This window comes from Ctenocephalides felis, unplaced genomic scaffold (genome assembly GCF_003426905.1).
Source record: "Ctenocephalides felis isolate EL2017-DRISC unplaced genomic scaffold, ASM342690v1 CF-g0.4_SCAFFOLD_00845, whole genome shotgun sequence".
Taxonomy (NCBI): Eukaryota; Metazoa; Arthropoda; class Insecta; order Siphonaptera; family Pulicidae; genus Ctenocephalides; species Ctenocephalides felis.
In genome coordinates, this window is record NW_020536999.1 from 10,298,951 (window position 1) to 10,323,325 (window position 24,375).

At 27.6% G+C, this 24,375-nt stretch overlaps 1 protein-coding gene across 1 annotated transcript in view; it reads left to right on the forward strand.

Annotated features, from left to right (window-relative positions):
* Positions 1–2,484: 2,484 nt before the first annotated feature.
* Positions 2,485–24,375, forward strand: part of LOC113377753 (myogenesis-regulating glycosidase-like) — a 41,256-nt gene continuing 19,365 nt past the window's right edge. Inside the window, exons 1-2 of the mRNA XM_026618171.1 lie at positions 2,485–3,078; positions 8,981–9,141. Of these exons, the coding sequence (XP_026473956.1) occupies positions 2,520–3,078; positions 8,981–9,141 (720 nt within the window). The 5' untranslated portion in view covers positions 2,485–2,519. The remainder of the gene's footprint in view (positions 3,079–8,980; positions 9,142–24,375) is intronic.

The window sequence follows — 24,375 nt, forward strand, 5'->3', positions numbered from 1 at the left end:
ATCAATCGAGAATATGTGCACATTTAATTAATAAAATTTTTTTGTTTAAAAAAATCTGTGCAATGTATGCCAAAAATTACTTTAGCATTGAAAGAGTTAAGTAAGATAAAAATTAGTTTTTTCTTTCAAAATTCGTCTAATTAGACAATTATAATTTTATTGATTTGATCAAAGATACTTTTCGAATTTACGGTCATTTGTGTCGATAACAACCTTGGTTTACTTTTTGCTTCAATTCCCTTTTTTTTTCTCAATTTCCTTATAATTTATGAATATGACATTTGCAGTTATTGTTTGACTTGAAAATTATTGTAAAATATTTATCAAGAATCGATCGATTACGTTTCCTGGCACTTGCATTATTATTTATTCAATTTCGAATGCAATATTATTTCTAAAGATCATATCCGAGGGGTGTGAATTATTTATTAGTTGATATCAGGAGGGTAATAATTGATACATAGTTTTTACTTTGACAGAAAAAAAAAACAATGTTTAGAGATTAAGATGCCCTGAAAATTTTAGGTTCCATAGCTTCAGGTGTCTTGAAAGTTTAAGGAGCCCTAAAATTTGTAATTGAACCACAAGCTTAAGACTGCCTTGAAATTTTAAGGGTTTTTCTAAAGTTTTAAGAACTTTTAACAAATTTAAGATTTCCAAAAAAAACAGGCAACTAAAAAGTCAACTAGTGGTGTATGACATCGAGCTTTGAGGCATAATGCTGGAACTTTCGTACCAAATTGAAATGTTGAAAATCCGAATTATTTTCGATATTTTTCTATTTTTTTTGAAATTTTTTTTTCTTTGTCCAAAAAAATAGTTTTGTCAACACAAACAGAAAGTTTTCTGAATCATTCAAATCGAATGCTTATTTTCCTCAAAAACTGCGTTTTTCGCACATTTAGCTCTGTATCTCTGAAGCAGCTGAACCTGCCTTTGGCAAAAATTATACACTACTTTCCCCGTCATTACGAATTGAATGTTTTTTAGATCATTCAAATCCGATACTCCGTTCTCTCAGAAACTCGATTTGTATTTTCTGCACTCTTTGCTCCGTAATTCCGTATTGGCTAGACCTGCCTTTGCCAAAAACTAATCAGCACATTTTCCTATCAATAGGAACCGACTGTTTTTTCGAACTATTCAAATCAGGTGATCCGTGCGCCCGAAAACGTGGACGAAAAATTGTATCCATGTATGTAGGATACACACTTACACAAAAATCCATTTTTTTTTAGGTATGCCAAAATGTTCAGAAACCTTCAAAACGTCGAGAAATGCAAAAAAAATTATTTTTGATTTTCGACCCATTACTATAAGTACCCTACGGATGTTAAAAATTCACCGATCCGTTTTCTTGTACAGAACTATTGAAAAAAATAAGCCGATTTTTATGGAATTTTTGTTAGCGGTATATATCATGGTCTTATAGAACTTACTGAAATATTATGGCCTTACATGCATGCACATGCACACACACACATCCATTTTTCCTAAGGTATGCCACTATGTTCAAAACGTAAAGATATGCAAAACTAGTTGATATTGGTGATGAACTTTGATGAATTTTTAAAATTAAACTACTTGTCGTAAGGCCATAATATTTCAGTAAGTTCTATAAGACCATGATATATACCGCTAACAAAAATTCCATAAAAATCGGCTTATTTTTTTTCAATAGTTCTGTACAAGAAAACGGATCGGTAGATTTTGACCCAAAACTAATCAGTACCATTCCCAACTAATATCTTTCGAACAGTTTTTGATTTTTTAAAATCGGTTCGGTAGGATAAGCTTAAATGTGGACGAAAAGTTTAACACTTTTTTTGAAATTACAAAGAAACGGCTTGGCAGATCGTCGCACAAAACAGACAAACGATAGTCCTCGTCGAGATACATCGAATGGCTTTTAAATTTTTGAAATCGTCCCAGCCGTTTTCGAGAAAACGTCGATTTACGGCATAAAATCTGTTCATATACACACACACACACACATACTTTTTTCAAATTTGGTCTCATTCGATTCAGAATGGCTTGAAACGTCGAGAAAACAGAAAATTGGCGAATCGAATTTTTTGATAAAAACTAAAACTTCTTCTCCTTCGCCGATATTTGGACAATTAGAAGAATAACTTACTTTACGGGAAATTAAAAATCTAAAGATGTCTCAAATATCTAAAATAGTATAAAGATCAATTACGCCCTAAAAATCGAAGGTGCTTTTAAAACCGAAGGTACCCTAACAACCTAGAATACCCTAAAAACGTACAAATAAATATTTATAGACAAAGATATTTCTCAATTCAATTTGATCAAATACATTATTATCATAATTAAGCAAACACACGTAATTAACTTTTCGGTATTATTTGAACAGTTGATAAAAATTTTGATAACCTAATCAAACAGTCAACCTTATTTTTCTTGTTGCAGATCAACATGATATCATATCCCTGATGAAAACACAAAAATGAAAACTAAAAAATTACCTAAGTAATTTTTAGTAAGTATCTTTTACCATGTGGATGCGAAAAATCTCATCTTTGGGTAACTTTCCATACGCCGACGAAACCGTCGAAGGCGACGACCATCATGCAAGTTCCGAAGACAATTTAACCCTTGCTGAAAACGGTCAACTGAGGCAACACCAATCAAACCATGTAACATGTACACCGGTTCAAAATAATTTTACCAACCACCAACCAAGGGTTGCAACTCCGATCTCCAAGCCCCATAATAATAAATCGAGAAAAATCTCCAGAGGTCGATTTACTATCAGGAGGAGCAGGAAATTGGCCACCGTCGCACCGCCTCCGGAGATTGTGATAACTCCGGCGACTCCTCAAGTTAAAGATAAGGAGTTGAAGGAGACTTTTAGAGTTGTGAATGGACAAAGGATTGATGAAGAAGGTGGTTCTGTGGTTGATGGTGGTGATGGTGGTAGTGAAAAGGTTAAGGATAGTGCTGGTGTTGGTGAGAAAGTGAGTGTTAGTAGGGATGTGGTCAGTGACGATGATGATAGTGAGAAGAAGTGCAGGATTGTTGTTACTCCTTGCAGCAGTTCTAACTCGGAAGCAGGTGAGATTAATTTGTCTTAGTTATGTCTTAATATTATTTTTTCTTGAAAATTTATAGATTACTGGGACAATTCTGCTCTATAACTGAAGCGTTTTTATGGCATCGCTTGTTTATTGGTAGTAAAAACAGTGACAATGTCTATTTATTAACTTCCCGTAGGGCAAGTTATAGTATTCGCAAAAAAATCGAAATCGAAAATTTTTATATATTAATTTTTTTTTTTATTTATTTATATATATATATATATATATATATATATATATATATATATATATATATACATTATTTTTATATCTTAGTCAGGCAGAGGTGCCTGCTATGAGAGATTTTGAAAAACAGTTTTAATATTTTTTATATATACATTTCATATGGCTATTTTATTAATATAATATCTATATATAACTAGCTGTAAGTGGAATTCTGTCTTAAGGCAATTAAGGCATCGTGCCTTGAGGCAAATTGCTGGAACTTACCGTACCAAAATTTATTATTTTTTTAAAAACAATTAACATTTTTGAAAAAATTTTACTTCGAAAAAAATAAGATGTTTGAGAAACTATACATTGGACAAAAAATTATTTTTTTTGAAAAAAATGTTTTCTTTATTTTGACATATTTTGGAAGATCTGAACTTTTTTCAAAGCAATCGCTTTAACTGCATAGAGACAAAATATAAAGCGCGTAAGCGCCGAGTCGCTGTCTAACGGATAAACATTGGGACGGAACCCATAGGAATGTAAACAAAATGTATACTTATTGTTAAAATCTATATAAAATATTTGATAATTTGATGTGCGTTATGTCTAATGATCATTTTTGACCGCCAAATGGCATTTTTTTTTTAACTTTTTTTGTTAGATCTCCGAAACCGCTAGACCTGCCCTCATGAATATTTGATCAATTCTTCATCTTGTCAATACAAGTTAAATGTTTTGTGAATTATTCAAATCGGACGCTCCGTTCTCTTAAAAACTGAGTTACCGTTTTCGGCACTTTTTTGCCCCGTATCTTCGGAACGGCTAGACCTGCCTGCGCCAAAAACTAATTAGCACGTCTCCTTATCAATACAAATCGAATGTTTTTTAAACTATTCAAATCGGTTAATCCGTGCGGCCGAATTCAATTTTGTGTAAATTAGGCAACAAAACTATTTTTTTGAAATTGAATTCGAAATGAAATGACGATTGTTAATGTTCTGGAGATAAATTGATTTATGATTTACATTCGATTTGCTCAGATATAACAAGATAGCAAAAACAATGAAAGTTACAGTATTTGTAATAATATATTTGAAAACGTTTAAACTTTCTCGAATATTTTATTACGGTACGGGAAGTTCCATCAATTTGCCTTAAGGCACGATGCCATACACCACTAGTTTGTTTTTTGTTTTTTCTTAACCGTATTTTTTTCTGGATTTTTTTTCATAGCAACGCTATCTTAAGCTTGTTTAAAGGTAGTCAAAACTGTGAAATGTCTATTTATTTGCTGTACGATCAGGCGTATTTCATATATAAACAAGCAAGGAAGAATGTTATGATAACAGAATCAGCGAAAATGCAGTTATCGTAAGTTTTTTCCTTGCTTGTTTATATTTAAAATACGCCTGATTGCACAGCGAATAAATCACAGTTTTTACTACGAACAAACAAGCATAAGATAGCGTTGCCATGACAACGCTATGTTATCAGACAGAATTACCCCATAAATTTATCTAAAACTTCAACTTGGAAAGTCTAATTGTATATGAGCTAAAATTTGACTTTCTGTCCATTTGATGAAACTCGATAAAAACTCGTACTGAATAGTTATTCGAGACGATCGGCCAAGCCTTTTCTTTTCGTCCACATTTACATAAAAATTCTGAACCGATTTTGAAAATTTAAAATCCAATCGACAAATAATATTTAAAAATTGTGCTGATTAATGATAACTTTCTATTTTTCTCGCCTAACTTCTATATGATGTGCAAAACGCAAAACGCAAAATAATTTTGTACACTATATAGTCCAGGCTGTATAAATTTTGTTTTAGACTATGCTCTGATATGTCAGTTTTGTTTTTGAAAAAAAAAACTAATTATTTATGTTAAAATTAAAAAAACTAGAGGTGTTCTATAAGGCAAATTTGGGTTCTCCCAAATTATAAACAAATACTTGATATATACATATTTGGAAAGTTCGATATTTCTTAAAATTTCTTTAAACAATTTTAAATACTGCTATTTTAAAAATAATTTTAATTTTTATGAAAACTTGTTTTTATGAATTTTGATTTTTTCTGAAATATTGATATAGATTTTTCTTGATAATGTTAATTCTTGAAACTTGTTTCTTGTCCAAAATATTTTTTAAAATTTTGTAATATAATAAAAAAAAGTAGACTAATTGAAATAATGAAAATTGCTTAGGCAATATTTGAAAAGAAATTGATGAAACCCTCAATTATTTAAATAAATAATCTTAAGTTAATAATATTTTTGCTTAGAAATCAAACTTTTAGCGTAATATGCAAAATCGTTTTTTGAACTCAAATAAATAAATAATTAAAAAATAATTGCAAAATTGATTTTAAAATTTTTCAACTAAAAATCTGAAATTATAATACTAATTCTCGAAATGTTTGCTTAACTGGAAGCTTATGAAAATCTTATAAGAATTTTGTAAGATTTTAGTTAAATCGAAAATTGAGTGAAAAAATAGACAATAGTTGTGGCTTTATAAATAATTGATAATATGGTATAAACTAGTTTTCAAGACAAACCGAAATAATTAAAAATATGGCTAAAATATAATTTAACTTTGAAAAATGCCAATCAAATACTTCTTAAACCACAAATTCGGTTAAATCATTTTTCGAGTAAATATACATATAAATTTCTTATATACATATAAAAATAAAAATAATTAAATTTTATGAAAATATCAGAAGATCTGAAAACGTAAATAATTACAAGTAATCATTAACACGTGACTTGCTTTTTCGACTTTGGAATTTTATATATTATAAAAATTTCTTTTACAAAATTTCTACCAACGCTCGCACTACTAATATATGCCGTACTGAGATTTATCATTTTTCAATTGAATTGTTTTTGATACAACAATATATGTACTAGCAGAACAAATAGCTGATGGTGACTAATATATATCGACAGAAGCAATTTAGAACTCTTATTATGGACTTATTTTAATAATATCTGAAGTTTTGTTAAAACTGTTTTTAAATATCAAATAAAACTAATTAATAATTTTGTAATAAAATAAAAAAGTATATTTGTTAACATATCAGTTATGTGAAACCAAATTATGGTGATCAAAATACATTCCAAATAATATGTAGATCGGTGAAGTAATAAAAAATCGATAAAAACAATAAAAACAATAAAGTGTTGATGTTGGATTAAATTTTCAGGCTAATTTCAGAACAAACTTCTGAAAATACAAGAAATAATACAAAAAAAAATTAAACTTCATTGATATTGTAAGTCTTTATTATTGTATACAACATATGGTCCAGTATTATTTATGAATTTTATAATATATATATATATATATATATATATATATATATTATTTTTATACAGTTTATAATTAATTCTGATAAAAATATGTATTCCAAATGTAGATTTTGAAAATGTGTTTTGTTCATAGTTATGTCAGGCTTCTTTCTAATTTTGGAGCCAATTTTCTTTATTTTAACTTTCTTGTTTCGAAAAATGAGTAAACTCCAGTTTTCTTTTCATATATTAGCGAATCCAGATTACGACAAATATAATTACCATCTATATTTGTTAACTAAACTAAACTCTGCTAACTAAAAACTTGAAATTTTTATACCAATTCTCGAAATGTTTGCTTAATTGGATTCTTATACGACTGCTTATGAAAATCTTATGAGAATTTTATTATATTACCATCTATATTTTTTCAACTAAAAATTTGAAATTTTTATACCAATTCTTGAAATGTTTGCTTAATTGGATTCTTATACGACTGCTTATGAAAATCTTATAAGAATTTTATTATATAATTACCATCTATATTTTTTCAACTAAAAATTTGAAATTTTCATACCTTTTCTCGAAATGTTTGCTTAATTGGATTCTTATACGACCGTTTATGAAAATCTTATAAGAATTTTATTACATAATTACCATCTATATTTTTTCAACTAAAAACTTGAAATTTTTATACCTATTCTCGAAATGTTTGCTTGATTGGATTCTTATACGACCGCTTATGAAAATCTTATAAGAATTTTGTTATATTTTAGTTCTAGGTACAAACCCCTAAATTCTATGAATAAAATTAAAATGAGTAGTGGCAGTTTAGTTTATATTTCCACAAATGTAAAATTTTTGTGAAGGCATTTTTATTTTATCAATTTCTTCGAAAATCAAAGTGGAAATTATTCAATATCGGTCTTTTCTAAAGTTACGTTTCATTATCTTACACGATAATAAAATTATGAAGAATTTTTATTAAAATTCATGTGTTTTGATAGTATCTTTGATTATGAATCATGAGATTCGATTTATCAAAATAATATCTATATTTTTATAAGTATTTATCACGTTGCAACTAACGTCAGTAACTGAATTTTGGAAAAAGTGAAAAAAAACGACTGATTTTTATATAAAAAAATTAAGTACATGCCATTATTTTTCAAACGATTTACCTGAGTGCCTGAATCAGTCCAATAAATTTTTTGTAATTTAAATAAAAGATTTATTTAGCAAACACTTAAAGATTATTGCTCTTATTAAATATTGTTTTTAGTTTAATATTTATTTGTTTAGAAAAAATTTAAGGATTGTCTATTTTTGCAGAAGTTTGTACATATATCTAGACATTTTTACGCAGTAATTTTTTTTTTATAATACTCATTGCAGAAAATTTTTATGCTACAATGCACTTTGCTAATTAATCATTTTTTTTAATTTATAAAGACTATCCATATTTCATAATGAAAAGAAAATATGATTATGATTATGAACAAATTTTATTCCTATCAGTATATATTTCTAATATGCGTTATTTGGTAAAACTGGTTGTAAGTGGAATTTTGCCTTAAGGCAAGTTGCTTGAACTTCACGAAATGTGTAATAATTGACTTGCCTAAAACTAATCAGCACGATTCTTATAAATAACATCTTTAGAATAGATTTTGATTTTTTTTAAATCGATCCAGTATTTAACGTGGACGACTGTTGTCTCTTTTTTGCTAATTACAAAGAAACGGCTTGGCAGATCGTCGCATAAAACTATCAAACTATAGTCTTCACCGGCTTTTATATTTTTTAAATCGTTCTAGCCATTTTTGAGAAAATGTCGACGAGAGGTCAAAAATCTGTTCACACACACACACACTTTTTCCAAATTTCCAAAGTCTAGAAAACATGAAATTAGCGAATCGGATTTTTTTATGAAAACATAAACTTCTCCTTCGGAAAGTTAAAAATGAATAAAAAATAAATTTGAATGATGATTCCATGAATAAAAAACATTTATTTTATTTTATCAAATATATACCAGTACTTGTTCATTTTTTCCAAAGTACAGTATTATTACCCTACTAATTAATTAATTAGTAGGGTAAGTTATTGTAATCGTTCAAAAATTGAAATTGAAAATTTTTGCATATCTCCACGTTTGAGAGGTTTCTGAACTTTTTGTCATGTCTTAGAAATAATGGACGTTCGCGTGTGTATGTATGTTGGAATACAATTTTTCGACCATGTTTACACGGATCAACCGATTTGAATGATTCAAAAAGCATTCGATTCCTAGAAATCGAGTTTTTGAGAAATCGGTGCATCCGATTTGTATGATCCTTAATGATGGGAAGAATTCGTTCAGAATATTGTTTCTTATATCAATTTTTTGCTTATTTTTTGCAGAAGACGAACCAGGACCTCTAGATTCATCATCTAGAAAACCACTAAGGAAGAAATCAGTTCATCCTTTGAGAAGGAATTCTATATCCTTGCCAGCCTTGGATGGAATTGATCTTCAGGCACTGAGACAGGCCCATGCCGACAATGTCGAGGCTGCAAAACAAGTAAGATTATTATAAAAATTATATATATATATATATATATATATAATACGAGGTCTGTTCAAAAAGTACCCGGAATTTTCGTTTTTTCAAAAAAATATTTATTTATTCGTCTACATTAATGTGGTTCCCTTCAAAGTAGTCCCCCCCAGATATAATACACTTATGCCAGCGTTTTTTCCAATTTTCGAAGCACCCTTGATATTCACTTTTTGATATGTCCTTGAGCACTCTCGGCGATTTTCTTCAATCGAGGAAAACCGCCGTCCTTTCATGGGTCTCTTCAACTTTGGGAATAGGAAAAAGTCACACGGAGCCATATCTGGTGAATTTTTGCACTTTGCAACACTTTATTTCATTTTTTACGCAAATTTAATACAAATTCTTTGACTTTTCAATTCTTCCATTGTAAAATCGCCGAGCTCAGAAAAACACGTCGAACCTTAGCGACTACCACAGACAAAGTAAACAGTGAATATAGCTGAAAATTTCATCATACTTTGGGGGCATGTATACCAACACAATAAAAAAAAATTTTGACAATCAGACACTCCAGACCCGCGAAATTTAATTATTAGTAATTCCGGGTACTTTTTGAACAGACCATGTATATATGCCTATAACTATGATATTCGTTAAGTACTCGTCGAGACCTTTCATTTGATACCCAACATGCTTTTTTACTATTTGGAACATTTTGACCCACTGTACTGTATATAGTACAAAGCGACTTCGACTCGACTCGTTTGTGCATTTACTTATTAAATTTCTTGTAACTTATAAACCGTTTGATTCATATGAATGAAGTATATGACAAATTTGTTCAAAATTAATGGATCTATGATTGCGTGATACATTATAATACCTTAGCAATACAGTATACTTTAAAATTGTATAAGAAACTGAAAATTACTGTTAGATTTTACTTGAATATAAAGGGTACGAAACCCAATTAATTTTTAGGGTATATAACTATGATATTCGTAAAGTACTCGTTAAGACCTTTTATTTGATACGCCATTTAATATATATATATATATATATATATATATATATATAAATAAATTTCTATTCCATTGTGTACAAATTCATTTAGCGTTTTGATAACGAAACTAATACAAGTTCGGTTATCGTCAGCGCAAAAATATGCAAACAAATCAAAATATGCCAAACTTTGTATTACAAAGGTAATTTGTTTAATATGTGAAAATTATATTGAAAAATTCAACTAATGTGTAGTAAATTTTAATAACTAATAGTTAATAATAGTATTTTCATGGTATTGAATACCATGTATTTTCATGATATTGAACTTTTTAACCAAAGATATTATTTATATAAGTGTGAAAATTTTGTCATTACTTTGACTATCACAAAATATAGAATTTTATTTCATACTTTAATTAGTTTGAAAAACTTTTTATATTTTTGAGTTATTTTATTAAATTTCCCAAAAAATGACTGTCTTATTAATTTTATTAATTATATGAATTGATACCAAGATTCTCGATCAGGCAATTCCACAGTTTATTGACTAATTCTTAAAATATTAAATCGAGATATGTTATTTATGTATTTTTTTGCAATTCCTAGCCTCATTATCGCAAATCGGTGTTAATTTTTTCCTCTGCTAAAATTCGCATGCTCTACAATATGTATGTGTGTATTGTTGTATGCGTGTTTTAATAAATAATATTTATTATTCTACACAGAGAGTAACGGCTATGTGTCAATTAACCGACGGAACGATTTTAACGGATAACTAATTTAGACAGAGATCTCGTAGAAAATTTGCAAAGTATATAAGAAATAAAAGTCAAAACCTATAATTATGAGTTTTATCTTTGATTAGATAATCATATATAGTATTATATTATTTTTAACTATTTTAATACGTTAATACGGTCTACATTCGTATGATTTGGTAAAAAAAACGTGTGCAATTAGACGGTTTTTCACATAAAATCTAACTTCACGTATATGTTATCAAAGAGATATCAGAAAGTTTCATTTATGATAAATTTGTTATTTGACGTTTGTACATTTTGGAGGTTAGTTTTTATGTGTGAAATGGCTTTTCGACAATTTGTTAGAACTAACTACGCCATAACATTTTTATGTTATCAGAGAATTGGCCAATATGCTGAACAAATTTGGATTAAATCGAAATTTTGGATAAGGTACCATCTGCAAATTAAATTGCAAATTTCGAACTTTTGGAATACTGATTTATTTTTCATGGTAATTGATCAAAATATGTTTTGATAATATTTGATTTTCTCAAATGATATTTTAATCATGCATTTTTTCTGGTTTTAGTTGAAATTGGTTAGCATTATCTAGTGAAACTGGTTTTTGACTATAGTCAGTTCTTGCTAGATTTATTTAAATATAAAATTTTGCACTTGTTAAAACTAATAAAACAATTTAATATTGCATACACAAAAATTATATTCTGATATCTGAAACTAAATAACAGTGCTCAAAACCAAAAAAAAAAAGGATTCCTCTTGATTCATGGTCATTATATAAAATTATACATTATTTGTCCTCTACTTTAAAATAGCATTATTAAAAATTCTAAACTTTACGTGTTTTTGATATAATGTACTTTTAAGTGCTGCTCTGAGGTAAAAATTTAGAAAAATATTAACTTTTTTTTGCAAGGATTATTTAAAAATTTTGCTTTTTTATTCTCAAATTTGAAGATCCTTATATCGTGGCTTGTTATATGACTTTTACTCTCTACTTCAAAATAGCATTATTAAAAAATTTAAACTTTGTTTGTTTGGAAACTGAAAAAAAAATTAAATTGTTTGCGAGGATTATTTTAAGATTCTGCGTTTTTTTGTCAAATTTAAAAATTCTAATAGTGATGTTGTTCGATTTAAGGTGATTGCTGGTTATACATCTTTTGCCCTCTACTTTAAAATAGTATCGTTATGAAAATTTAAAATAGATTGCTGGTTATACATCTTTTGCCCTCTACTTTAAAATAGTATCGTTAGTTTTTAAAATAATGTACTTTCAAAGGCTGCTCTATGACTGATAACACATCTTTTGCACTCTACTTTAAAATAGCATTATCAAAAAAATCCAAATTTTACGTGTTTTTTATATAATGAACTTTTAAGTGCCATCTGAGGTAAAAATTTATAAAAATATGATTTTTTTTTGCAAGGATTATTTTAAAATTTTACTTTTCTATTCTCAAATTTGAAAATCCTTTATGGTGGCCTGTTATACGACTTTTGCTCTCTACTTTAAAATAGCATTATTAAAATAAATTAAACTATATTTGTTTGGAAATTGAAAAAAAAATTGGGAAGACAATTTTAAGATTCTGCTTTTTTGTTATCAATTTAAAAATTCTAAAGTCGTTTGATTTATGGTGATGGCTTGTTATACGACTTTTGCCCTCTACTTTAAAATAGCATTATTTAAAAATTCCAAACTTTACGTGTTTTTGATATAATGCACTTTCAAATTTTGTTTGTATATTCCCAAATTTAAAAATCCTGATAGCGATGTCGTTCGATTTAAGGTGATTGCTGATTACATATCTTTTGCCCTCTACTTTAAAATAGTATCATTATAAAAATTGGAGTCTATATTGAAACTTTTAAAGGCTACTCTAAGGTGAAAATTTAGAAAAATATTAACATTTATTTAATTATTTTAAAATTTTGCTTTTTTATTCTCAAATTTAAAAATCCTTATATGGCGGTTTGTTATACGACTTTTGTCCTCTACTTTAAAATAGCATTATTAAAAAATTTAAACTTTTTTTGTTTGAAAATTGAAAAAAAGTTAAATTGTTCGCGAAGATTATTTTAAGATTCTGCTTTTTTTGTTATCAAATTTAAAAATTCTAAAGTCGTTCGATTTAAGGTGACGGCTTGTTATACGACTTTTGCCCTCTACTTTAAAATAGTATCGTTATACAGGGAGGGAAACTATACATGTTTTCAAAATAAAGAACTTTTAAGGGCTGCTCTAAAATAAAGTTTAGAAAAATATTAACGTGTTTTTGCAATTTTTTTTTTTAATTTTTTTTTTTTTATTCTCAAATTTAAAAATTCTTGTATGAAGGCTTGTTATACGACTTTTGCCCTCTACTTTAAAATAGCACGTTATAAAATTTCCAAACTTTGCTTGTTGCCTTGCGATAAAAATTTAAAAAATTATTTACATTTTTGTAAGGATTATTTTAAAATTATGTTTTTATTATGTCAAATTAACAAAAAAAATTTAATGGTGATGTCTATTAGGTTATATGTTTTTGCCCTCTTCTTTATTTTAGTATTCATAAAAAACACAAACTATAGGTATTTTTAATATAATAAACTTTTAAAGACTGCTTTAAGGTGAAAATTTAGAAACTTTTTTAAATCCTAATGGATGTCGTCCAATTTAAGGTAATAACTGGTTAAACGTCTTTTGCCCTCTTCTTTCAAATAGTAATGTTGAAAATCCCAAACTTTACTTTTTCTGAGATAATGAACAATCCAAGAACCGTTCAAAGGTGAAAATTAGAAAAAAATATTAACCTACAGATTATTTTAAGAATCTGTTTTTCTATTCTAAAATTTAAAAATACTGTTTAAAATTAGGTTACAATTTTAACACTTCTTTTTTGATATTTTTATCATAGAAACTTTAACTAATTTTTATTAATTTAGGCAAATCCCAGTTGTCTAAGATTTTACAGATATTACTACTGCCAGGTATTAAGTTGACAAGATATACCTATTGCCAGGAACCACTTATCTTTCATAAAATTAATTAGAGAATTTGTATAGAATTACTAGGGGGAAATTCTCAAATAAAATAGAAATGTCCTGGTTCTATCTTGGTATGAATTGATAGGGACAAACTGTCAAAAATCTATTAATTGGCTGTGCAATCAGGCGTTTTATACATGAAACCTAACTTCACATTTGTGTTATCAAAGAGACATCAGAAAGTTGCACTTGTGATAAAATTGATTTTTGACGTATTTGCGTTTTGGAGGTTAGGTTTTATGTGTGAAACGCCTGATCGCGCAGCAAACACATAGATTTTTGGCTTACTTATTACTATTTTATCAGAAAATTGGTCCCCAGATCCCTTTCTAATTCCGAACTGAGATTCTTTCCTATCGAATGTATTGGTATCACACGTATATTTATTATTCATATATATTTTTTCCATACGTAGGTAAGTTTTTTTTTAATGCCGCTTACATAAATCCAATTTGCGATTCGATATTTTATTACCGGCGAAGACATCGACCGATACGGTGGAAAAAAAATAAAAAAAAAATGGAAAAAAATATTTGTGATTCGATGGTAATCGATTTTTGAGATTTGGCGATCGATAAGTTTTAATTGCAATTTAATTTGATACCAAAAGTGAGATTGCGAATGTGATTACTTTTATTTGTTGAATAATAAGACTGATATTGGAGCAAAAACATTTTTTTATCAACAAATGTTGTAATGAGGCATTGAATTTAAAATCTTGTTTGTGATCGGTCAAAGTTTTAAATTAATTGTGAATTATATATTTGTGATTTATTAATTCAATAAGTTAATTTATATAATTTTTTTATATTAAAAGTGTGATCTATTTATTTTTTGCGACAATTTTTTTTAAATATTAGAGAAGTTCTAGTGGCTTATAAAGTTTTAAATTTGTTTTTGAGTTATTAGTGTGATTAATATTCCAATATTATTATTAATTGTGCAATTGGATTAAAAATATTTACAAGTTTATCTTATAGCAGGTGAGTCGCATAAGAATATTTAATGATACAATTAAAATTATAACAGATTTTTTTTATTGGTTTGTTGAAAGGCCAATTTAGAAAATTTTAACAAAAACCCTAAAAATGTTGCAAAATTGTCCCAAAAATGTTACAAATTGTCTAAAAATGTTCCAAATTCTTTGAAAATTTTGCAAATCATCTTAAAATGTTGCAAATTGGTTGGAAATATTGCAAATTATCTGGACATGTTGCAAATTGTCTGAAATTTTTGCAAACTAGCTAAAAATGTTGCAAATCTTTTGAAAATTCTGCAAATTCTCTAACAGGGTTGCAAATTGGTTGAAAATGTTGCAAATTATCTGATAAGGTTGCAAATTATCTGAATTTGTTGCATATCATCTGAAAATGTTGTAGTTGTCCTGAAAATGTTGAATTTTTTTTGAAAATGTTGCGAATTATCTGAAATTTTGCAAACCATCCAAATATGTTGCAAATTGTATGTAAACGTTGTAGTTGTCCTGAAAATGCCGCATTTTTTTGAAAATGTTGAAAGTTGTTTGAAAATGATAATGAATCCTGATAATGTTGCAAATTATCTGAAAATATTGCAAATTGTCTGAAAACGTTGTAGTTGTACTAAAAATGTGCCTATTTGTCTGAAATTTCTGCAAATCTACTGAAAATGTTGCAAATCCTCTGATAATGTTGCAAATCACCCGAAAACGTTGTAATTATCCTGAAAATGTTGTGGATTTTCTGAAAATATTGGAAATTGTCTGAAAATGTTGCAAATTGCCTAAAAATGTTGCAAATCATTCGAATATGTTGCAAATCGCCTGAAAATCTTATAAATTGTCTGAATGTTGCTGCAAATCCTTTCAAAATGTTGCAAATCATTTGAAAATGTTGCAAATTGGCCGAAAATGTTACAAATCTGTTATAGTTGACCTGAAAGCGTTATAGTTGTCCTGATAATGTCGGAAATTGTCTGAAAATTCAACAAATTATCTAACAATGTTGCAAATTGACTAAAAATATTGCAAATAATCTGAAAATGTTGCAAATCATCTGAAAATGTTGTAAATTGACTAAAAATATTTCGAATCCTTTGATAATGTTGCAAATTATATGAAAACGTTGTAGTTGTCCTGAAAATGTTGCAATTTTTTTGAAAAAGTTGCAAATTGTCTGAAAATGTTGCAAATCGTTCAAACATGTTGCACATTGTATGAAACGTTGTCCTGAAAATGTTGCGAATTCTTTGAAAATGTTGGAAACTGCCTGAAAATGTTGCAAATCGTCTGAAAACGCTGTAATTGATCTGAAAATGTCGTAGATATTATGAAAATATTGGAAATCGTTAGAAAATTATGCAAATTCTCTGAAATTGTTGAAAATTATCTGAAATTGTTTATATAAAAATAACGACATCTATATTAAAAAAAAATCTGAATCCATTTTTCTTTAGATAAATTTGATCAAAGAATTAAGTTGAATTAAATATAAAAATAAAATACAATATGTCGATATAATAAAAGATCATTTTGTCCATCGAAGTACAAAAATATTTGTGTATTTTTCAATTTAAAAAAATACGAAGTCTACCAAGAAGAACTTAAATATTTTTATTTAGTTGTAATTGACTCTGCAGCACTATTGTTATTATTATTATTATAGAGATAAATATTTTCTTATACTGGGTATATTTTTTTTAAAATTATTTTAGTTATATGTAACTTATATAAAATATATTAGTAATCTTATACTAGTTTTACATAATTCAAACAATTACGTAACCATTTAATAAAGCTTTTAATTCATTATCCTTATAGAGATAAATGATAATTGATCTATAAAATAATTTTTTTTTAAATGAGATGCTATAAAGTTTTAAAATATGAGTTCAATAATAGTAATAATAATAATAATAACCAATATAATGTATGACATCACCTCGTAATTATATTACGAAGAATAATTTTTCTCTCGAGTTGCTCTAATCGATTTTATTATATGTATTGAGGTTTTTTTAATTGGTCATTATTCATGGAATTAATTGGATGAAAAATATAATAAAGTGCTTTTCAAACTGAAAATCATAAGAATAAATTTAGAACTAAATATGAAAAATATATAAAGTGCTTTTCAAACAGAAAATCATAAGAATAAATTTAGAACAAAATATGGGAATGCAGCGATTATTAAAAACACATTTTCTAATAAATCACTTTAAAAATGTATGCATGTGGCTTGATAGATCGGAAAAAATCGTTAAAAATTAATCTATAAATTAATACATTTTTTTATTTATTACTCGTTAGTAATTTATATGAAAATGTCGTCCTCGTTAAATAAATGAAAAATATTTCATTTAAGAATATAGAACATTATAGTGGCCCCACCAAACCATTTAATTTGAGGGTTTTCTATATTTTAAGGGCAAAATGGTGATAAAATGCATTTTTTTATTTTTAATATTCATCTGCTAATTATATTTATATAATTCTAACCCCACAAACCAAGAATTATATCACCATGCAATTTATATTTGCTTCTGGATTATTATTAGTTTAAACATTTAAATATTTAGTTTAATATTATGTCTCCATTTTTGTTTTAGTATGTATACATACGTGTATATATGTATATAATTCAAGGTGAGCCTTGTAGAATATTCCTAATGATTTTGATTTGGTCGCTAATAGAATCATAATGCTCTATTTTTAGACGGGGAGCCAATATCTAAAATATTTCTATTCTATTGTGTAAACTGAATTCAATGATAGAATTTTAAAGATATAGGAGCAAATTCTCGGATGAAATAGGTATGTTATGGTAATGGTTTGTTACGGGTCTGTACTGGTATGAGTTGGTAGTAATAAAGTGTCAAGAAGCTATGTGCTTGCTGTGCGATCAGGCGTTGCACACATAAAACCTAACCTCCAAAACGCTCGAATGTTAAATGATAATTTTAACGTAAGTGCATCTTTCTGATGTCTCTTGGATGACACATACGTGAACTTGAAATATTATTATTATTCTCAAATAATAATAGCTTTTTGTCAGTTTATTACTACCAACTCATACCATTATATATCCCACAAATATAGCATCGCCATCACATTCCTGCTTTAGTAGAAAATTGCATTATTAATTTTACCATCGTTTTTTTTATTTTATTTTATGAACAATTTGTACACTAGTGCTACTATTATCAACTCTGCTCTGTTATCGCACAGATTGGAAAACATGTTTATTTACATAAAAAATTTGTCTTTAGAACTTAAAACATTTCCTAGTTTCGCGTTACATCAAAATAATATTTACTCTTAAATGATAATTATATTGGTCTCTCGATATCTGTACGATATTATATCAAATATCGTGATTTTGTGCAATTTGGAAATCATAGTTTTCTTTAGTCTTACATATAATAGGGTTGATTTTTTTAAAATTTTGTTAGTTCTCCCACATTATTAACTTCCCGAAAAAGATGGTTATTTTCATAAAAAAATCCGATTCGCTAATTTTATGTTTTCTTGACGTTTCAAGCCATTCTGAATCGAATGAGACGAAATTTGACAAAAGTATGTGTGTATGTGTATGTATATATATATATATATATATATATATATGTGTGTGTGTGTGTGTGTGTGTGTGTGTGAACAGATTTTTCCGCGTAAATCGACATTTTCACAGAAACGGCTGGACCCATTTCAAAAATATAAAAGACATTCGATGTATCTCGACGAGGTTTGTCAGTTTTTTGCGACGATCGATTCTTTATAAATAGCAGAAAAGTGAAATTTTTTTGTCTACGTTTTAGCCCGCAATTCTGAATAGATTTTGAAAATTCAAAGACTGTTCGAAAGATATTTTGGTAAAGATTGGCCAGGCCGTTTTCTTGTAATAAAGTGTTAAAAAAAATTTTTCAACGATTTTTATGATTTTTTTTGATGGTAGATACCATAGTCTTATAGAATTTCAAAAATTCTTCAAAGTTTACAAAAGTTATTATCGTTTTTTCGGCGTTTGTCAAAATTAAATCTTACATCGACGTTTGCTCAAAAACGCCTGTACCGATTTCAAACTTAATTTAAAAGCCATTTGATGTATCTCGATGAAGACTATCGTTTGTCAGTTTTGTGCGACAATCTGCTGAGCCGTTTCTTTGTAATTTGGAAAAAAGTGTTAAACTTTTTGTCCACATTTAAGCTCATACCGATTTTGAAAAATCAAAAACTGTTCGAAAGATATTAGTTGGGAATTATATTGATTCATTTTAGGTGAAAATCTACCGAGTCGTTTTTTTGTAATTAACTGTTGAAAAAAAAACTTAAGCCAATTTTTATGGAACTTTTTTTGGCGATACATATCATGGTCTTATAGAACTTACTGAAATATAACGGCCTTACGACAAGTAGTTCAATTTTAAAAATTCATCAAAGTTTGAGAAAATGAGTAGTTTTTTGAGGTTTGTTAAAATTAAAATTCGACGATTTACTTGGTATAACGATAGAGTACTTGGTCTTAATGAACATACTAAACCATTAAAGTTCCACGGAAACCTAGTTCAATTATAAAAATTATTAATTTTTGAAAATTCGCTCTTAAAAAATACTCCGAGTTAACGTGTTCGTTCGTTTTCAATTATGTGTAATAAATCCACTCGGAATACTTTTAATCGCTCATAAATTAATTTATTTTTTATTGATTAAGTCGATTATTTACACATATCAAGAAGTTTGTGTAACTTGCCTCAAGGCAAAATACCAATACCAACTAGTTCTTGTGAGTATAAAAATCGCTCGAAATATTAAAGTGACCTCAGAGGAGACCTTTATATATTACGTTTGACCCGCGTAACATACATTTGCTTCAAACATCAAGTCGACTCTAATTCATTAATTCGACCGAGGCACACTGATACAATTCTAAATCCCACACATTTACATATTTACACAAGTTTACGAATGTGTGCACATGCAACACACTCAAACATTGTCACACATGCAATCACACCTTTACACACATGTGTGAATACACATCAATCATATTCTTGCACACATTCAACAATGATAATGATTCTCTTGACTTTAGTTTGTTTATCTAGTAATCAACATTCGCGAATCAAATACTAGAAGACGACATTATATTATATTAGTCAGTTGTTGTCAGAGAATGTGTGGTGGTGTGTTAAAATTTGAACTAAATTAATTAAAAATGAACTAAATAATGTGTCGCAATCAAAATTAATATACATAAAAAATTATATAAAAATAAAGAGGCTCATGAAAAACAGTATCACAAATAATTAATATGTATAAATAAAACTTTTTATATCTGTCTGCAAGTGGTTAAAAGTTGCTTATTGTTAGTTGAAAACTAAAATATACTTATAGTTCGATAAAATAATTAAATAACATATTTATACTACAATCAATGAATCTCGTGAAAATAATATTTTAATCTATATATTTTAAAACACTCCATGAATATATAAAATAATATTTTGTTATTTTGATCATTTTGCCTATATTCATCAAAATGTAACAAGTTTTTAAAATTAAAATTATTCAATTTTCAATTTAATATGTATGGTAACATATCATATATAAATTTATTTTATTAAAAGAAAAAAGAACGAGAAAATTATTAAAAAAAGATTAAATTGAAAAAAATAAAATTTGAAAACGAACTTAACAGAATTAAAAAAATTAAAGACAATTACAAAAATCACTTATGTGCAAGAATTTGAGCTTGGACAGTTACTATTTAAATACTATTGTATTCAATTAATTTTATAGACTTTGGGACCAATTCTCCAATAATATATATATATATATATATATATATATATATATATATATATTATGGCAACTCTATATTACGGGTCTATCTTCATATGAATTGGTAATAAGAACTGTCATAAGGCGCTTTACACATAAAACCTAACCTACAAAACGCCAAATAATAATTTTATCACAAGTGCAACTTTTTGATGTTTCATTGATAACACATGCGTGAAGTTAGGTTTTATGTATAAAACGCTTGATCTCACAGCAAATACATAGTTTTTTGACAGTTTGTTACTACCAAATAATACGAGGATAGATCCGTAACATAGCGTTATTATAACATTTCTATTTTATCCGAAAATCGGCTACTAAATCTATATTTTTAAAAATTTGTTTTATATTTTAGAACATGTGAATATTATTAAATGGTACAATTTCGTGCAGTTTATTTATCGCAATGTTAATACCATTAAATAAATGTGTCGTCGATGTTAAATAACATATTTACGAGGAAATATATCGCAGTATTTACAAATTTCATTCCACAAAGAGTCACGTTGAGATAAGGACATTTTAAAACAAATTATAACCTTTGGAAACAATAATTATTTAATTTTAAAAAAAATTAAAATCTAATAACCAATACTCTTATATCCCACTTTCAAAAATATTTAAATTGCATGATGAAAAAATATTCATTTCATTAAAAAAAAAATTAGTCCACATTTAAAAATAATATTTAGCCCACATTCAAAATATTAACGAAATTTAAAAAATACTTATATCAATAATAAAGCAATAATATTTTACAATAATAAGAATTGTAATAAAATAAAGTATAAAAATATCACATTTTGAATAAACTAAAAAAGAGTGCGAGAAAAAAATGATGATTAAATGAACAATAAACTTAATTAATTTAAAAAAAAAATTGAATGTGAAAATTTAATATAGAAAATAATCGTGTACCATTGAATATTTATATTTAAATAAATTTAAAACTAAAATATTTACAGCAAAATTAAAAAATACAAATAATAATGATATATACAAATAATAATAATAATATTTAGGGTTCAATTCTCTGATAAAATAAAAATGCGATGGTAACGCTTTGTTAGGGGTCTATATTTGTATGAATTGGTATGAATAAACTTTCAAAAATCTATGTGTGCCATCAGGCGTTTCACACATAAAACCTAACCTCCAAACTGCACAAACTTCAAATAACAATTTTATCTTAAATGCAACTTTCTGATAACTCATGAGTAAAGTTAGGTAATACGCCTAACAGGAGTTTTAGTCTTTAAGGGAGTGAACAGGGAGTTAAAAGTATTGTCAAAATTAAAAACTAACAAAAAGCTTTCATTCAAATTTTTTTTAAGAAACTGAAAAAGTACCTAAATAAGGCAAAGAAAAAACTCCTTTGTATTTTTTTTGTAAAAGACGGATCTGAATTAGTCAGAAGAAAACTTTTTGAAACATCAACATTATTGATATAATTATCAGGCTTAATATAGAAAACTGATAACTCATGAGTAAAGTTATGTTTTAGTGTAAAACGCCTGATGGCACAGCAACCACATAGCTTTTTGATAGTTAATGACTACCAACTCATACAAATATAGACCCGTAACATAATATTACTATTTTATCCGAAAATTGACCCTTCAATGCTATATAACTTAGGCACAAATTGGCTATGATCGTGTATATGTAAATAATATTCACAAACTGTCGAAAAAAATTCTTACAAAAACAAATACTTTTTTCTAATAACACCAAATAGATAATGTGAACTTTATTGTGATTTGTTTATAACAATCGGTTCTGGATATTGTTAAATAAAATCCGTGTAAAAATAAAAATACTGAATGATGTCAAAAATTAGGTACACACTGGCTGGTGTACTTCTAAATCATCATTAAAAACGTTGTGACAGTATATAATGTGAATATAAATCTAGAACATTATCGTGTATCGTTTACAAAGACCTATCCTTAACAAAAAATCCGTTTACAATGTCGAAACCTCCTCGTGGTAAACAGAGGCGCTCTATGAGCTTGCAGCCCTCAGTGCGCGAGCCGAGCGTCACGTCTGGCAGAATTCGTTACGTTCGTGACAGAATGGAGAGGAGTTATGCAATGTCCAGTGACGAGAGCCTCAATAATTTTTTGGACCTTCAGGCAAGTTGAAGAAAAGACTATTGTAAAAAGATCCTTGTAGATCTACGATGATCCATGTAGATTAAAAGGCCTTCAATCTGTTAAGTGGGTTTGACGACTATTTCCGTCATAAAAGATGTGACAAAATTTTATGTCTTTTCTGGATACATACAATGAGCTAATAAAATTTTTTATTCCTGTCATTTAAGCTGAAATTAGGTAAGAATCTCGGAATTCGAGATACGCAGCTGTAAGTCTGTAAATACACCCTGAAAGTTGTCTCAAAACCTACATATGGTACGAGACAACTTTTAGGGTGTATTTACAGACTTACAGCTGGGTATCTCGAATTCTGAGGTGAAGTTAATGTAATGACTGGAGTATTGATAATGCGAGTATTCTGAGTGGTAATTTATAAAATGTTTATTAATACTGAATTTGATAATTTTGATTTTCAACAACGACTGTACCGATTTTTGAAAAATTTAAAATTTGTTTGAAGGATATGATTTGGGAGCCGTGTTGATTGGATTCTGGAAAAGATTCACCAAGACATTTTTTATGATTGAATCAGTAAAATATAATAGCACTGCGAAAAATAGTCGATTTATTAAAAATCATTAAAAATTGAATAAATGGACCTCGCTTTCAGGGCATACACATTGAATGTTCTAATAATAATAATATCTAATTTTGGAATAACGTGAAGAAAAACTAAGTAAAGCGCCTTGGAAACAATCAAAAGGGTTTTTAAATGATCACGTGATCGATTTTCAAGGATTTTTAGAGTCCTTGTTCCCTCCTCTTGATGGGGCTTCGTGATATTACCCACAAAACATTATATGTATTTTTAATGGACAGAAAATTCGTAAATTTTTCTGAAAAGTTTTGGAATATTTTTTTTAATTTAGCTAAAAAAATCACTCTCTCCTTGTTCTCTTCTCTCTCCTCACGTGATTATAGGATACATCCAAAGATTCTTATAAGAATTTATAATTTATTAGAAAGATTAAGAAAGATTCTATCAAAAATTCGTATAAGATTTTTACGACCATATACGTTTCTTATAAGATTGATATTGAATACTTACATATTTTCTCTGAGTAAACTAATTTAAAAATTTTGTACAAAGATTAGCTTTATTTCTACTCTAATTATCTTTCCAAAGCATTATTTTTATTTTTGCCCATTATGATTTTTTTCAGTTTACGTTTCGTTTCATAAATCAGGAGCTTTACTTTTAAATTTACTATAACATTTACATCATTTTACTTCATTAAATTAAGGTTAACATTTTTAAAGACAACAAACAAAACTAAAACAGAAGAACTAAAACAGAATGTTGATTGCTGAACGAATAGATTGCTTGAATAATTTAATGATTAAGTAGTGCAAACACTTCTTAATTAAATTTGTGAAATCAAAGACATTGCCATTAGGTGATAATTAATAAAAATGGAGATAAAAATATAATAATATACTAGGAAAGGCCATTTTTTCAAAAAAATCCATTACATCATTCTTA